The 18,320-nt window shown below is 45.1% G+C and overlaps 1 protein-coding gene across 1 annotated transcript; it reads left to right on the top strand.

Moving 5' to 3' along the window:
- Positions 1 to 5,499: 5,499 nt before the first annotated feature.
- LOC119432425 (uncharacterized) lies at positions 5,500 to 10,129 on the top strand. The gene is made up of 2 exons (XM_037699592.2): positions 5,500 to 5,974; positions 9,161 to 10,129. The coding sequence occupies exons 1-2, from the start codon at positions 5,720 to 5,722 to the stop codon at positions 9,386 to 9,388; spliced, it is 483 nt and encodes a 160-aa protein (XP_037555520.1). The 5' UTR covers positions 5,500 to 5,719; the 3' UTR covers positions 9,389 to 10,129.
- The last annotated feature ends 8,191 nt before the right edge of the window (positions 10,130 to 18,320 follow it).

Genomic DNA, 18,320 nt, shown 5'->3' with positions numbered 1-18,320 from the left:
TCGAAACGCACTTTATGGGTGCATTTCGTCGACAGTGGCGACGAAACACTCAAGATCAAATTATTGCAAATTCTCGTGATAGCTGACGGCAAGAATATGCTCAAAGCGCTGGGCATGGAAGGGAGGGAGGGGGGGGGGGGGAGGGTGCTGTAATGAAACTTGCGGGGGCGTGCACCTGACCCTTTCCTCCCACTCTCCCATCTTTTCACACACAACCCCCACAAGTTACTCTTACTGAGTGCAATGAATAACATCACCAACCCGCAGTGACCAGTAGGCGATTCACTAGGCGTTTTCTAAACGAGAAACGAGTGAAATGCGAACACTTGTGGTGCGATCATGACGATGGTAACGTTAACCGCAAGCGCTTGGAACCGCTTGAAGTTAAAGTGGACGGAAGCATCAACCGGTCAGCAGTCGAGATGAGCAAGACACGTTTAGGCTATTGCTTGAAAAAAAAAAAAGAAAGAAAAGCAGAGAAGAGATTGATACGACCGGTTCCGTTATAGGCACATGTAGCGGTACAATGTAGATGGAGAAGTTTTGAGGAAGCTAGAATGAGAGAGAGAGAGAGAGACATAAGAAAGGGGAAAGGCAGGGAGGTTAACCAGAGGGAATGAAAATCATCTATAGCATACCTGATTAACTGAAGCAGGCTAGTTGACTATATTTGTCACCACCCCGTTTCAAAGGGGATGGTAATAAATCATCATCATCATCAACATGGTGCGCTTGCTGTAATCGTTTGAAGCTATACGGCGTGCATCCACTAGCTAGCATACCATTTCAGCCAGCTGTGGGCTCAAACAACCGCTGTTACCTGCATAATTTCATCCATAACCGCGTATTTAAAAAATTCGATTTTCAAATGAGATAAACGGTTTTTAACTGTATTTCTTGATTTCCAGAAAGCGCTTGATTATATTATGGACGGCATTTTTGTGAAATAATAGCAAAGTATGGTATTCGAGGGTTGGCTCAGCAATGTTTAGACAGTTACGTGACCAATCGCTGCCAGTATATATGTACCATTAGAGTTGCAGAATGGGTGCCAAGAGAAGGGAAGCGCAGTCGAGGACGGCAGAAAACTAGGTGGAGCGATGAAATTAGGAAATTTGCAGGTGGGAATTGGAATCGGCCAGCACAAGACAGGGAGAGGCCTTCGTCCTGCAATAGACATGAACATAGGCTGATGATGATGATTTTCACATTTGTTACCGCTGCCTTTGCTCTGTACTTGAACGCTTCTTTGCAAAAACGTGTATAGCTAATTCATTGCAGTGCATGTCACTGCTGGTGTACGCCACTTTGACTATCTCTTGCTCTGTGTCACATGAGTGTCGGCAGGTGCCCGAGACCAGGTCAGGCGGATATGCTACTTTATTCCCAGTATCGTGGACGGGGGTAGTGCGAAATAAAAAGTGAAATTGAAAAACAAATCTAATAAACAAAGGACTATTCGACTCATATTCGAGATTATGTATATTCGTCCAACGGCAGTCTGACGGGGTGTGGGCTCGCAAGCTAACATGCCTTCTGTTTTGTAGCAATCGAATTTCCCCGTTATTCAACGGCAAAGAAGACATTCCTGCTGCCCTGGTTGACGCCAGGCGCCGACAAGTGTGACTGTCCAATCTGCGCATGCGCCAACGTTCCAGTGGCCATCGGCTGTCCGGCAGTTACGCGAGGGGCAACTATCACGGACCGGACTGGATACAAAAGCGGCTGCAGGCAGCCAATCTGTCGCAGTCTGACGGGGTGTGGGCTCGCATGCTAACAGGCCTTCTGTTTTGTATGTAAGCCATAATTCTGGCGATAGCTTTTTTTTTTCTTGTTTTGCTTCCACCCCGTCTGACTGCGACAGGGCCTATTGCGTTGTGCTGTATATTTTTGTCATGGCCCTTGCACCAAGAATTGCAAACTGTGGTGCCTGTGGCGAACCGGTACCACGAGATACGAGCTAGCTTACTCATGTCCGCTATGCTGGATTCATTCGCTGAATGGGTAGAAAGAAGGTTATGATTCAATGATACCTGTACCACACCAATTCTAGACCTTGTACACATTAATATCAGAAGCATTAAAAAAGCACTGGGCTTCATTAAATGTGTACTTGAGCGAAGTATTGATATACGTACGTAGAACCCGCCGCGGTGGCTCAGTGGCTAAGGCGTTGTGCAGCTGAGCACCAGGTCGCGGGATCGAATCCCGGGCCGCGGCGGCCGCATATTTCGATGGAGGCTAAATGCAAAAATATCCGTGTGCGTCCGTTGTAGTGCACGTTAAGAACCCCAGGTGGTCAAAATTTTTTCGGAGCCCTCCACTCCGGCGTGCCTCATAATCTGAACTGGTTTCGGCACGTAACACCCCAGAAAGAAGAAGAATGAAATACGTAGACATCCTGATAGAGATAAACATAACACAGTCCGAATCTGCAGCGTATGTTCTCGAAGGTTTTCAGTCACATTCAAAGTGCCGTGCTGGGTAAGGGTGGTCGCATTTATGTTTTTGTTAGGAGCGAATGGATAATGGAACTGACTTAACCGCAGCGGAAGTCATTGCCTTTACATTATCCAAGCCTAAAGCTCCTTTCTGGTAATGGCAATGTACAGGCCACCTAATTTAGATGTGAAAGTATTTTTATCTAACTTCTGTATATTCCTCACCAAACATGCTCGTCATAACATAATTATAGCGGGAGACATTGATATCACCAAACCAAGAAAACAGGGAGTCGCTGATTATGTCGATTTACTTTCAACCCATAGTTTAGTACATCTAATACGCGTACACGATGTGCATCAGTGAAGAACTTTAAGCTTCTCGGCTCACGAGATCTTGTATTGAATCATATAGATGGCTTGCACTGACGTCATTGTAGCCGCCATGCTGGTGCACCGACACGATGATAAGCTGGGTCCCTCAGGTCACGTGAAAGCTTTCAATAAGAAGGATTGAACTGAAGTGCTCGTAGTCGCCATGTCTTGACCGTGCACCGATACGGTGATAAGGTGGGTGCGTGACGTCACGTGAAAGCTATCAACAGCGTCGAGATGCCCACACTTTGAAACCGATGGCGCAGTTACACATAAAAAAAAAAAAAAAAGTGGCGGATCATTATTTTACGACCTTATGTGTGTCTTATCTCTACTGAAGATGACGTGAATTACGTCAACTTCGTATAACCTGGGGAAGGCTGGGCATTATAATTTTCGGAATGCTCGGGTTAGTAACCTTAGGAACGCTACACTTTGAAAGCTTTGAAACGTTGAAATTCGCAACCTTTAGGACGCTGACATTCGCAACATTTGGAACGGTTGAGCTTTGTAGATTTTAGAAGGACGCTGGGCTTACTAACTTTTGAAATAGCGTATACACTTCGTAACCGGCGGAAGCCTGGACATTGTAATTTTCGGAATGCTCGAAAAAAAAAAAAAAAAAGGCGCTTGAAAGCTTTTTTTTTTTTTAATTGCACAACAGCACGCTGCCTAGCTTGCCGTTTTGCGTCTCAGGATTACATATCAAGATAGTTGTCGCACGCAAAATCGTCTTCGAGAACTAACCGATAGCATCAGAGGCGCGTTGCACCGCAATGCAGGCAGTGACGCTCACCCTGCGACCCACCGGCGTCGCTTCCAAAAAGCTGGGTGTGGAATTGATGAAGGCCAAACAGTTAACGTAACACGTGATGAATGTCGGGATGCATGCTTGCTCCTCACCAGCAGAAAACATCAAATTTTAGCCTACGGCGAAATCGCTCGGTTAATAATTAAGACGAAAAATCACCACAGAAGCGCGCGCTTCTCTGGAAAACTGGGTTACGAGACGGAATCAATTTGAGAAAAATCGCGCTGCCCGAACTCTTCCTTCAGCCACAGCTGGCAGCAGCAGACGACACGCGGTCCAGAATGTTGTTTTGGTTCGCGATCATTGCTGCGATTGGTCGTCCGTAGCATCACGTGCGCCTCCTTCTCGCGCCCATTGGCTCATTCAAACATGTCGTCATGGCAACGACGTTTTTTAGATCCTTGCGGGCCCGGAAGCAGACGACGTGCTTTCTTCTGAACAAGCAGCGCTTGTTGTCATCAGCCGCGAGTGTCGCTGAAGATATTCGAGGCAGCGATCGCGCGAAATAAAGAAAAGGAAGAGAAATGAGCGTGTACTGGTTCAATGGTTCGAAGGCGCGTGCCTTTTCAGGTGCGAAAAACGCAAGGTGACAGGTCTGGGACGCGCGGTTGGCGGTCTCCGCACCGAGCTTCCATAGCGAAGTGTTGTGTTGGTGGCAGTAGTGCTTTCTTATTCCGTGCTTTTCTTCTTTTTGTCGTCTAGCTTTCTGGGCTCCTTGCGACTAGGTCAACACGTGATCGCCCGGCGCGACCCGGGCGGTTGCCATGGCTACGGCGTGCCGAGGAGCGGACGGGTCAAAGTGAGCAGACGACAAGGGAAACGCGACAGAAGCTAAGCGAGGTCGAAGGTCTGCATGCCCGGAACCTCGCCGGCTGGTCGTCGCTGTAAACAAAAACAAGGCTAACGGGACTTTTTTCCCCCCATGTCATAGACTCTGTGCAAACGAACCGTGGAACGACAAGGCTGCAATTATAGAAGTCATAGATAACGAGAAAAGACACCGCTGCAAGTGAACATGAGGTACCCGAAGACCGCTGCAAGAAAGGGTTGAATTTTTTTTTTCTGACCTCCGTTTACCGGTATTAGACGCACTATAAAATTGCGCGGTTAGTGCATACGGTCCGAGCCAATGTCGCACATGCATTCGTTTGCTTTATATGTGGTTTTCAGCTTAATTTGCACTATAATGTTAGATGATCGGTCGGTATGCTGGAAAACTTGTTTGTTATGCATTGAAGCTTCGCGACACACACCAGTACGCAGACAATGCATGTGCGCTCTCTCAAAATATAGGTGCGAAAGAAGCAAGTATTCATGTGAAAAAATTGTATGTAAAAACAAATATAGTGCAAATTTATGCATGCATTGAAGCGGTCTTATATCAAGTACAACATGTCGACTTGCAAGAGTTACAACAGCCACTGTTTATTTTAGGCCGGCGCTTGGTGAACGCGCCGCAGGAAAACGTCATTTAACAGCATGCGTAAGACGCTGCATGCGTCTTACGCATGCAGCGCCGTAAGCTAATCGTCATCACAATAATTTGCGCACCATGCTAAGCCTCAAGTACAATATAATTTTCCATTTCCTTAAAGGAAAATTATTGGGGCAGTGCGCGAATGTGTGCGCTGCAGAAATCGAACAACATTCGCACTACTTTTAAAGTTTATTGCCTAAACGACTACATGCATTCATGCTGATAGCACAAAAAACTTTGTGAGGCATATCGAGAACTTGCACTACTTAGGTATTTGAGCTTTCGAATTTAAGAACAGCGGTATCGTGCAAAAACACAACTAAAAGACCGAAACCAAAACTTAAAGCGCAGTCGCGATTGTCCTACGATTACGACCAAATTGAAACAAGCCAATCCAAGTCGAGCTTGGCTTGTGCGAACTGCAGGCGACCGCACAGTAGCTGGTGCAGCGCATACTGCGATTGTGGAAGTGTACTTGCGTTAACCACCGAGATGCTTATCAGGGTTACCGGAAACTAGGAACGCTTTACCTTACTCTTTCGCACACGGACGTGTGCCGAAAACTTTCCTGACTTCAGTTGTGGCGGCCGGAAAGCGCGGCCGTGGTCACGCACCATGCGTTTGCCGAGCTTGAGTACGCTGATGCAGATCTCCGGTTGGACCGGAATCGGACTCGTCTGCAGCTCTTTCTGGTTTAAAAACTACCTGGGCTACAAGATGAGCGAGCTGGAGTACTACAAGATGGCCATGTCGACGCTTCGGGGAAACGCAGCTGCCATGAAACTTCTCGGCGAGCCGCTCAAGGAACATCGCATCGACATCGGCGACACAACCAGCACCTCGACGCGACCGCACCGAGCTCAGATGAAAGTAATCATCCTTTTTGACTTGAGCGGCGCGACTTGACTGACGTGAAGATTTAACTGATCGGCGGCAGTGGAGTGCTCACTGCGAAGGCGGCCAGAGCTGTCGAAATCCGTCGATTCACAAATTCATCGAATTCGAGTTCTAGCGACTGTGCTGTCGAACTGTGTGTTCTTTAAAACGATGCGGATCAACAAATGTGATCGCGTAGCTAAATCTGAGCGAGAACAAGGTAGCAGAAGGTGTACGATCTTCTTTTAGAGTTATTAGAATGCGCATCTTACCGTTTACTTTTGTAATAGAATTTCGACAGATAGATTTTGACAGCGACCGAATCTGAATTCACTGAAATAATTAATTTCGCCATTGAAGTCGACAGAACTGTCGGTAATTTAAATAGAGCACGAGAATGCGGTATTAGAGTAGAATGTTGATCTGTGATTAGGGTAGGAAATTCGCAGGCATTACTAGAAAGAAGTCTGCTGACACAAGTGGATCGTGCTGCAGACAGAATTTGCAGATGATCATGGTTACTTCTTGCTCTGTAGTCTGCATTCCATTTATTGTCATGCGTGTAGGCTATTATGATCGAAACTTGCATAGGCATCGATGGAAAGCTTCTTTTCCCCAAGTCCAGAACATGAGGTCGACTTGATTTGGATGCGATTCCCGAACTAGTTAAGGAAATTTTGCACCTCACCATTACTGTATTTACTCGAGTAAGAACTGCACATAAAAAAAAAAAATCTTGGCACGGTTACACCCACTAAAACTGCAGACAATATCGCAATTGATGCACATAATAATGAAAACATTGGCTAGACCATTGTTCCTCAAACTGCGGGCCATGACCCCCAAATGGGTCATGGGCCTTTTTCTAGGGGTCATGGAGGTCCAATTATATGTACGTTCTGCTTGCTGGAACAGAGATGAATTTTCTGTTTGGGTGCCCATACTCTTTAGCGCAGTTTTCTTTAGGAGTAAAAGAAGCATATATATATATATATATATATATAGATATATATAATTATGTTTATTATGCAGAGTGCAATATTAGTTTTGGCCACAAGATAGATGGCAAAATGGAAAAACAAATGGCGATCTAAGCCTTCGATCGCCACAAAGAAAACTTCACCGAACACAACCTTCCGACCGCAGCCAGTTTTGTCTCCCCGAAACTGCATGATTGCAGTTCAGCAGATATGGTTGTATCAAGAAAGCAAATACATGGTTGAAATAACTTAAAATGTAAATGTATCTGCGTCATTGAAGAAAGTAAATTTTCAGAAGGGGGGGGGGGGGGTCATGGTAGGTTTGGTACTACTAAAAGGGGGTCACATACTGGAAAATTGTGCGAAACACTTTTATTCAAGATTCAGCACTGCTAATCAAGTTCCGTTTCCTCGCTGGAGCTTGCTACCTCTGTGGCCCACTCCCAAAGATGTTGTGCAGAAGGAGGCATTGTGGCAGGGTTAACATTAATGAAAAAAATTTTTTCACCCCCAAATTATTGACAATGAAAGTGCGGAGTTTGGGTGTTATAAGAGTAAACACGGTAGTTTGACACAGTACTTTTAAGGTCTACAGAACAAAGTCGATTTGATTTTAGATGCGCTTACCTGAATTAGTTGAGGAAGTATGTACAATGTTGTGCATAAAGAACACGGACACAAGAAACAACGATGGGACTCACAACGCACAATTGGACACACAATGTGCCTTGTGTGCCCCATCGTTTTTTCTTGTGTTCGTGTTCTTTGTGTACAACATTGTAGATACTTATGGCATACCAACAGGCCCAACAGGCCCAACCTTAGCGAAGTAGTTCAGAAAATGTTGGATGATTTATGGATTTTGTTGGCACAAGGGCCAGATATGGCCAAAGAGTTCCAAGCATCAGGATATGTTGCATCTAACCATTCGTTTCACACAATCTGGTCCTCTTGCAGAGTAATTTCACATCATTCTTCGGAGCTGGGGTAGATGCAGTGCAGGAGGGGTCGGACATGTTTTAGATGTGCACTGAACCAAATTTATATGAACGTGCAACGTGCAGGGTGAATAAAATGGACCTGCTGGCTTTGAAATGTAGCAGACTTGCGTGTAAGTGACAGGTGCACCGCAAGGTTTCCAACGTGGTGCATTTTCAGATAAAAATCTGGTCCGACAGGCTAAGCCACGTGCTTTCTGTGACTTCTGCCGTGTGCCTTGAAGCCGCGAGGTAGTATGCGAGGGTTTACTGGTCCTTTGCTCGCTTCTAGGTTCACATACTGCGTGACACTTGCACTTTAAAGACATCTGCCGCCACGGCCGTGAATGGTGCTCGCTAACGCTCCCAGTGCTAGATCTAGGACACAAACCTCGGCAGGAGGTTGTCTGCTGGCGTAGCTCCATGACTCGTTACTACAAAAGCCTAATCTTTCAATCTAGCTTGACTTAAGTATTTCCTTTAGTGCTGCTTTAATGGCAGAGCACTGCACGCGTAACATGGAAGATGTGGGTTTGAATCCCATCTTTTTTCTTGTCTTTCTTCGCCATTAAGCTACCGCCGCAGGCAAGACCGGAGAGTTCTCAAGGCACGTCTAATTTGAATGAATTTTGAAATGAGCACCAGTTTGAAGACAAACGGCGTCAGACTTGCAGAAAAATACGCTGTTGTTTCACTTACATTTTTAACAAAACACTTCTTAAGCAGTGCAACACAAATTTAGCTGGAACACCAGTGCGCTTTCCAAACCATGGGAACACATTTCTTGAAACTAGTGTTGCTCTCAGAATTCCTTCCAAGTGGACCTGCCTTGTGAACTCATTGGCTCCAATCCGTAATATTATTATGAGCCCTGGAGTAATTAGCTGAAATTTTAATTAGCCAATAACGTATGTTGCTCTTTGATGCAAATAAATGTCCATGTACTCCAAGTTGTCCAGATTAAGGAGTAAAATTCTGCTATTTGGTAAAGCATACTTTTAAGAGTGCATATTAAAATTTAACATCTCTATAAACAGAATGTCACCTGTGGGCTGCCTTTGGTTTCAATTCCTTCGGATAAGTTAGGCCACTTTTTTATGAAAGTGCAGCTGTCCTGCATCCAAGAACAATCCTGGCAGCCCAGCTTTTATTTTAAATGCATTCTTGTTGATTTCTTAATGTATTCACTCGCTCATGCACAATTATGTCGCTTTTCACTCGAGGTTCCAGTTCAGGGCTCCAAGCAGCGTGGCGAGCTGTACCTGTGGGCCGAACGGCACGCGCTCGACGTGCCATGGGAGTTGCTGAGGCTTGAACTTGGCTTGGAAGCACACAAGGACAAGCGCCTGCTAGTCTACTGCAACCCAAAGTACGCCAAGGACTATGTGAAAGACTTTGACGTCGACGTATTGCCCGTGGTGGCTTCGGACAAGTCAAGTGACCCGAGTTAACCAGTGTTTTGTGTAGTGATATGGTTAGGCTTGTACTGAGTGTTGCTTAGCTATCAGGGCAAGCTATAGACCACTCTTCCAGCTAAAACACTGGCACATTTGAGCTGAAATTTTGCACAGAGATAGCTCTTCATGGTGGAATCACTTCAATACCATGTTTGTATGCATTACTTTCATGCTTCGGCCACAAGAAATCCAAAGTATGCATCGTACGTGGTGATGCCATTCAGAAAATGCCGAATTCACTGCAGTAATATGGTGGCACCATCCATCACCACTACATTGGAAAGTATGGTGGCTATCTGTCAAGACTATGATGAAATGTGCTATTCAACATAGTGGTGTCAGACTGCGCCACCGTTTCGTTTCAGCAAAATAGACATTTCTGAATGGCTTCATCACATATGACACATGCTTGGGATTTATTGTGAAAAAAAAAACAGGCAAGTCATGCACACACACGTGGTATTAAACTGAACCCACCATGAAATGCTACCTATGTGTAACATATCAGCTCGAATGAGCCAACAGTGGCAAACAACACTCAGTATATTTAAGTTATTTTTAAAAAGAAAAGGTAAACATTTGCTAGGACGAATACAATATTGATGCATCACCTGTGAAAAAATGTTTGCCTCTGTCCACACACGTTAATGCCAACAGTGGTGACTATAAAGAAACTGTTTAACACTACATAGGCTTATACAGCACTTGGTAGACAAATAAACAGGTTGTTTCTTTTTCATTCTTCCATTTGCCATTCATCTATTATTGGTGCATCCATATATTCACGTAGTGCTGCACTTCATGAGAGTAGACATTGGCGGACCACTGAACACGGTGGTTGTTACTGTTCTTCACAAAGTGTGGCTCATCAGTAAAAAAGACATACCTTGGTCAAAACACTTTGTAATTCAGCAGTGTTTCTAATTTAACTGATTTACAGAAAGGTTTGCCTAGTAAGAGGCATTTATTAACGGTTATAGCCGTTATAAAAGATCACCCACCGGCACTTGCATGGCTGGATACGCCATCAGAAATGAACCGCTAAAGAAAAATTAAAGAACAATAATCTTTACATCTGGGTGGTGTTTGAAATGTCAACTATTCAGTTGAAAGCCAGGGGTTCTAATTGCTGCATCACGACAATTCCATTAACTTCACAAAGCTTAAATGCCATTCAACATTGAGAAAAAATAGAACTTCTTTATGCCTTTACTTCTGGATATGGAGAGTAGCTTCATACTAAAAAAAACAAAGATTTTATGTGCATAACATAATTATCATGGTAATTAGCAATTCATTTGACAAATCATCCACAGCTGAAACCTCGTTCCCCTGTATCAAAAACGCTGTTATGCACTTTGCACTGAAACCTGAATTTTGAGGTATCAGGCTTAGTGTAGCAACAATGACACGTTGGACGTGGAAGGGTTATAGTGATGACAGAGTAGGACAATGTTACGGCAGTTTGACGCACGTGCGGTGATGAAGTAAGACATGTCATCGCAGAGAACTAATTTATGCTCCGTCTCAACGGTCCCTGTAGTGCAGTGAAAGCTATGGGTCGCGTCAGCCAACCAGAAATTCAAACCAGAAGGAAACATAGCAGGCAACATATAGGAGGCTAAAAAGACTTCTGTCACTGCTATCATTTCTGACCAAAAAAACATGGTGCATCACATATGAAAGAATGATGTAGGTATGTGTCGCATAGTTCCATGCAACATTCTTGATACGCTTACATTGCTAAATATGACTTAATCATTACATGGAAGGCGTCATAGACCTCAACTTATTCGCCACTGAACAAGCTGAGCGACACGTTTCTTTGAGGGGGCAAATGCCGCTGCCTTCTAAAGTTGTACCCGACTATAGATATATACTGAAATTTGAAGAACAGTGTACGAGGTCTGTTAGAAAAGTATCCGACCTTATTTTTTTGCGAACACCTGATGGATATGAAACAAGCTTGCATCAGCCGACCTTGAACCTTTGTGCGCATGTGCGAATTTTTTCCCGCCTGCCGATAGCGTCAGTCGCTGGGACGCAGCGTATGAGTGAGGTAGTGCGTAGTGCTCTCGTCGGTTTTCTTATTGCAAGGAAAATGACGGAGCGACTGGAGCAGCACTACTGCATCAAATTTTGCCAGAAACTGGGCGACAGCCAAGTGGAAACCATTCGGAAGATTCAGATGCCTTTTGGTGACTATGCTATGAGCAGCACACAGATTAAGGAGTGGTACAACCGGCTTAAAGATGGCCGCACATCGGTGGAGAGTGAGCCACGCTCTGGTCGGCCATCAACATGCCGAAATGACCAGGTCATTGCCGAAGTGAACGCTGTGGTGATGCGGGACCGTCGTGTGACTATCCGAGAAATTGTGGAAGAGGTGGGCATCTGCACTTTTTCTGCACTTCCGTTATGACCGAAGATTTGGCCATGAAGAAAGTTGCGGCAAAATTTGTGGCGAAATTCAAGGCGAAGCTGCTCACGGTGGAGCAAAAGCAACTTCGTGTTGAAGTCTCACAGGACATGCTGGATTCCACAAACAGTGACCCCGACTTCATGAACACCATAATCATTGGCGACGAGTCTTGGGTGTACGGGTACAACCCGGAAACCAAATCCCAGTCATCACAGTGGAAGCATTCCACGTCACCAAGACCAAAGAAGGCCCGCCAAGAGCGCAGCTATGTCATAGTGATGCTGACTGCTTTCTTTGACTCCCGCGGTGTGATACACCACGAGTACGCACCACAGGGTCAAACAATCACCAAAGAGTACTACAGGGATGTCCTCCGTCGCCTACGTGATGCTGTGACCAGAGTTGTGGTCAACAGGAAATTGGTGCATCCATCACGACAATGCTCCTGCACATTCCTCGCACTTGATTCATACTTTCTTTGGCGAAAAACCAGACTCCTGTAGTTCAACAGGCTCCTTACTCTCCTGATATGGCCCCCTGCAACTTCTGGCTGTTTCCAAAAATCAAGAGACCATTGAAAGGAGCGCGATTTCAGACAAGAGAGGACATTATGGCTGCAACGACAGCTGAGCTAAAACTCCATTCCGAAAGAGGCCTTCTCTGAATGCTTTCAACAATGGCAGCACTGCTGGGAGAAATGTGTGGAGTCTCAAGGAGACCACTTTGAGGGTGATTAGGTTTCCAACGCTCCAGTTATGCCAGCTTTTTCTTCGGCCAAAGGTCGGATACTTTTCTAACAGACCTCGTACTTATTTTACTGTTGTAAACACCATATCTAGAAGTCGTAGGTTTTTGAGAACTATGCTGCTCGCATCGAAGGTTAACTTATTACGATACACTTACTGTTGGCCTTTGGCAACAAATGTGCCCCATAACTCGATTGCACAACTAGAGCGCGCAACCTTTGTATCTGGAGTGAAAGTTCGATCACCAACAAAAAGGGCGAAAGAACTAAAATTTGCTTTAGAATAGAGTTTTGGACGGGGAAACAGCATGTAAGATGAGGACAAATGAAGGAACGACAACGCATGCGTTGACTAACAATGTTGTCTTAATTGCAACAAGGCAATATATAGAAACCAGGACAGCCTCCCCGCATGCGCCGAGCATATCATCAAGGATAATAGGCATTGAATAAAGTTTTTATGTAGAAGAGTGAATCATCAATTTGAAAATGTGGTTTTTCCTTGGGAACGATCTACAGTGCACTTTCTAGGAATGTGATTTATTTTCTGCTTAGAGCTTTTGAAGCCTTGCTCACGCAGGCATTGCCTACTTTGTGAATAGCGTGTGCTTTGGCTATCGAACACGCGTAAATCTGTCGGTATCTGTCGATAACCCTACATGTGTGAAAGTTTGGTTGGCAGCCACACTTGCCACGATGTAGCGCCAAATTGCTCCCTTGCTTCTGGCGAAGGTTGTTTTTGTGTTCTCCGAGGCGAACACTGAGGCATCGTCTGGTTTGCCCTATGTACGTCTTCTTGCAGGACAGTGGAATCTCGTACACAACTCGGACAGTACAGTTCACGTGCGGTTTTGTGTGCCTGATATCCTTTCTGGGTCCTTCGTGGTTAACATGTCTGCAAAGCCGGCCTAACTTGTTTGGGGCTGAAAAAAAACGACAGGAACGCCTACTCACTGAGCGACTTTCTTGATGCCGTGAGAAACAATGTGGACGTAAGGAATTGCGCTTGTTTTTGACCAGTCATGAGCATTCTGCCCATGTTGCGAGCTCTTGTATTAGCGGGGCTGGAAATCCCACGTCGGTCAATCTTCTGGAGTTTTGAAGCTCGGCGCATGCGGGGAAGCTGTCCGTGTTGCCTTGTTGCAATAAAGACAACGTTGTTAGTCAGCGCATGTGTTATCATTCTTTCAATTGTCCCCGTCCAAAATGCAACACCAACTAGCCCAACGTCTTAAAATAAAGGTCGAAGTTGTATTTCACAAATCTGCCAAAACTGCAGATCCTTTACGTAAATGTGCTGTCACGAATTTAAATGTATTTTTTCATATTTTGGCCATCGTGGTTCAGGACAAGTTTTTGAAACTAGCCAAGTCCACTCTTCGGCTCCTTTAGAATACAATGCAGTCTGTCGTTACCAATAGAAAAATAACTAGGCCTGGGCAGATGTCAGAATCCATGACATTGCGGTGAGCTGGTGTGGGAATGTCAGGGCGTCGTTGCCACCCAGTATCTTTTTTTTTTTCTTTTTTGTTTCTCTTCTGGCTTACCAGAACTCCTGTAACAGTAAGGGTGTTTTTTTTTTAATTGTAGAAGCATAATTTGCTAATGCAGTTCAAATCATTTCTCTCTTTAGTGCACCTTTAATTTACATCCAAATCATGGTACAGGAATGCACTATGCTCGAGCAATGAAAGCTGACAGGGAAACTTTCAAGCAGAAAACTTCTTACGCGTAATTCAATTTACTCGAGAGTTCGATGTCATGCTGCTATGCATGTCGTCACTAAAAGGTGCTAGGAGTAAGATGCAAAATTACTCCGATGTCAAACGAACCCGATGCAGTCGAAATGAAAGTACATATGTCTAGTATTAGCCCTAGTGTGACGCAGTAAAATTGCTAGTTGGACAAAATGGTACATCTTTACAGAAAAGTGAACAAGTGGACTGTCATGTAGGCATACCACATACGGAAGAACGAGCACATATGCATTAGTAAGCCTTCAGTTGTCCTTCACGAAAAAGGTTATGTATCTTGATTGTTTTGTTTCCAGCTCGCATCACACATGCGTGACTTCCTCTAAGAGCACTTGTTTATGTCATCTTCCAGTGTCCCTTGTTGTTTGCACTTTTCTGCAAAGCTAATTTGATCCATTTCATTCCATGAGTGAGGTACAAAAGCACGGTACGGGAATGTGGCCCTTGCGGTCAGGAATCGAAACTGCGACCTAACGCTCAGCAGCAGAATGTCGTAGGTACTGAGCTAATGTGGCAAGTGCACGATGAACATAATAAATGTGAAACACTTCTCCGAGGAAGCTCGTTTTCAAAAGTGAGGAGTCCTCACGGTTGTTTTTCCATAGGCAGTGCTGTAACCGCTGCAGATAAAAGCATGTAATGCAGGTGTTCTTGCACTACAGCGATTAACGAAAACATCTTTTTTGCCCTTTGACGTTGACGTGAATTGATAGTGCCACTGTTGTAGCTGGAATTGGCCCCTTGCTGTGGCGAATGATGAAGGAAATTAAATGATTTTTCACAACATATGGCCCAAGAAAATAAAAAAAAATCACATTGAGAAGAGCTCAAAAGCTCGAAAACCTTCTGTTAATTTTTTAAATGTCACGTACCTTTCACAAAAAAAAAGAAGCCTGATGGTTTTACTAGAAAAACAGGAATTGCAATGACATATCTTTTAATATCACTGAGCGGCACTAGGGTGTCAGACGTGCAGACTTGTGTTTTTAGGTTTTAAAAAATTAGGGGCAGTAAAGAGACACACTAAATCAGTTTAGACATATAAAGCATTCTTTCAATACTGTTTTCTATAATTTTATGGTAAGAGGTTCACTACTTATGAAAAACTGAAGCTCAGCGTTATATTTCTTGAATTTGTGCTGAAACCCCAGCACTCCTACATCAGTGCTGTCATGGATTTCAAGTTATTTTCTTGTATTTGCCCCATTGTGGTACAATATTATGTATGTTCTTGAAGCTTACCAAGTTCAGCCTTTGGCAATTTCAGAAACAATCTTTAGTGATAAAAAAAATAACTAGATCTTAGCAGATGACATTAATGTCTATGACGTTACGGTGAGCAAGGGCGCGATTGGAGATCTTTTTTCGAAACGCATTCCGTTCAGTTACTGTGACGTGACGAAGTGGCAGTACGCAAAATTTTTTTAGAACGGGAGGGAGAGAGCAGTCAATCAGCAGGTGGTGAACCATTCTACAGCCGCAGCCGCCATTTGGATCCAATCCAATCCACCAGACATGCCATGCGAAGCCGATCTCGTAGCTCCTAGCAGACGACGTGCTCGTAATCGAAACGATTGACAGGAGCATGTTGTCATTTTGATGTCGCCAAAAACGACGAACCGCCTGGACGTTTGTCGTCCGGGGAGCTCACTACTGCTTGCCGATTGGCTGCTCTCTCCCTCCGCTTGTCACAAATTTTGCATACTGCCACTTTGTGATGTTGCAGCAACTGAACAGAATGCAAAACGAACAAAGATCTCCGATCGCACCCCTAGTTTAGGAACTTGAAGGCAATGTCACCATTCTCGTTTTTGTGTCTTTGCTGGCTTGCCAAGCCTCGACCCCTTCACAATAAAGGTTGCTTCTATTGGTATTATTATTCAAACAGTTCATTATTTTTCTTTTTACTGTCTCTTAAAATCTTGCTTTGAATTTCTGTACATGCACATCATTTTACAAAGCACTGTGCTTTGGTGAAGACTGATTGCTGGACCGAAGCATCCCAGGAGAGATCACACCTGTGAAGCCACTTGCTTGAGGTGGATTCACGAGATGAACCAAGTCACCGATCCAGTTCGCAAGCTGATCTTGATGTGTCTCTGCAGCACCGAAATGTGCCATGAAGGTCTTTCTTTCTTTGCAGCGTCATCTTCAGATGACAACACTCTTCCACACATGGCTATAGAGCATTGATGAGCTGTGTCGTGCTTTGTCTTGCAAGTTGAATCAACACAACAATATAGTCCATCGTGTTAGTCTGCATTTAACCCCATAATGGCTGACATGTCGAACCAATAGCAATGCCTTAATGATACCCGAGTATTAAAGCCTTAAAAAAAATGGAGTTCGTGCTGTTTCCCTTATGGGCAGTCCTTAGTTCGAGAAGTATAAGTGCTTCCTGGAGGCTGTGGCGCCATCTGTTGCATCCACCAGTGACTATGAAACTAGCTTAAGTGCTCAATTCATCAAAAACCCAAGCAACAGCTCCAAAATATACCACTAGATGAGGCAGGTTCTACAAAAGCCAAAAGAAATTATCTTGGCTGGGAACGAACCAAGCTCATCAAAAGACAGCTTGAGGGCTCCTATCTAAATAAATAGGAATGGAGAAGTCATTCTTCTTGGCAACCACTGCACCAAATTTGATAGGGTTTGTTGCATTGAAAAGAAGAAGGTAAAGTTTAGCGACTGCTGGAAGCAAATGTTTGAATTCAGCCGCTGATTTTTTAAAGATTGTTGAAAGTCTCAAAATTTCTAGGGATGAGCGAATATTCGAATACGACTTGAATATTGCACACTAACTATTTGTATTCGTATTTTAAAATTAACTATTTGATATTGTGACGGGGCGTCAAATAGACGAAAAAGGGATAGTATTTATCTACAGGGATTGTTGGCAGAGATGTCCAAGATGGCTGAACACGCGCAGCGTTTTTCGGCGATCGTCGTCTTCTTCCTTAATGCAAGGAGGCGGCCCGTAACATCTAACCGCCCCGGCGGGCTGAGCGCCGTCTCGGCGCAGACTAATTACACGAGGAGGTGACGGAAAAGTACGGCTTCAGTCGGGATACGTGCACGACGTCACGAGATGGTAGGGTAGATGGTGAAGAACTGTTCAGTGGGGCGATTTCATAATTCACGTCACTAAGTTGCCGTAAAACCTTGTAAGGTCCGGTGTAATGCGATAAAAGCTTTTCGGAGAGACCGACGCGACGAGAAGGAGTCCAGAGAAGCACAAGAGATCCCGGAGAAAAGCAGAGGTGCCGGTGGCTGCGGTCGTAGCGGTCCTTTTGGTATAATTGTGAGTCGGATAGTCGCTCATGAGCTATCTGACGTGCCAGATGGGCTCGCATGGCAGCATCGCGGGCATACTCCGTGGTATGTTGTAGAACAGCAGGTAGGAGCGTGTCAAAAGGCAATGCAGGGTGGTGGCCATACAGGAGGTAAAACGGCGAAAAAACCGGCGGTGTCGTGACGGGAGGAGTTGTACGCGAACGTGACGTATGGCAAAGCGCTGTCCCAGTCCCGATGATCGTCAGACACGTACATCGACAGCATATCGGTTAAGGTGCGGTTCAGCCTTTCGGTGAGCCCGTTGGTCTGCGGGTGGTACGCAGTAGTGAGCTTGTGCTCCACAGAACAGGAACGAAGGAGGTCATCGACAACTTTCGACAAGAAGTAGCGGCCTCGGTCTGTGAGCAGTTGCCGAGGGGCACCATGACGAAGGATGACGTCATGAAGGAGGAAATCGGCGACGTCAGTGGCGCAACTAGTCGGCAACGCTCGCGTGATGGCAAAACGCGTAGCGTAGTCGGTCGCAACTGCGATCCACTTGTTCCCTGAAGCAGACGAAGGAAATGGGCCGAGGAGGTCGAGACCGACGCGGTAGAATGGCTCCTGGGGTATGTGAATTGGATGCAGAAGGCCTGCAGGCAACCCTGAGGGCTGTTTACGTCGCTGACAAAGGTCACACGCAGCAACGTAGCGTCGAACAGATCGGTACAG

The sequence above is a fragment of the Dermacentor silvarum genome, chromosome 11 (genome assembly GCF_013339745.2).
Source record: "Dermacentor silvarum isolate Dsil-2018 chromosome 11, BIME_Dsil_1.4, whole genome shotgun sequence".
Lineage (NCBI taxonomy): Eukaryota > Metazoa > Arthropoda > Arachnida > Ixodida > Ixodidae > Dermacentor > Dermacentor silvarum.
This window is presented reverse-complemented; position numbering and strand designations above follow the sequence as displayed.

Bases quoted from the DNA above. Each gene is read 5' to 3' on its own strand.
- LOC119432425 (XM_037699592.2), top strand. From the start codon at position 5,720: ATGCGTTTGCCGAGCTTGAGTACGCTGATGCAGATCTCCGGTTGGACC. The intron at 5,975-9,160 runs GTAATCATCCTT...TTTTCACTCGAG, and splicing joins CGCACCGAGCTCAGATGAAA to GTTCCAGTTCAGGGCTCCAA.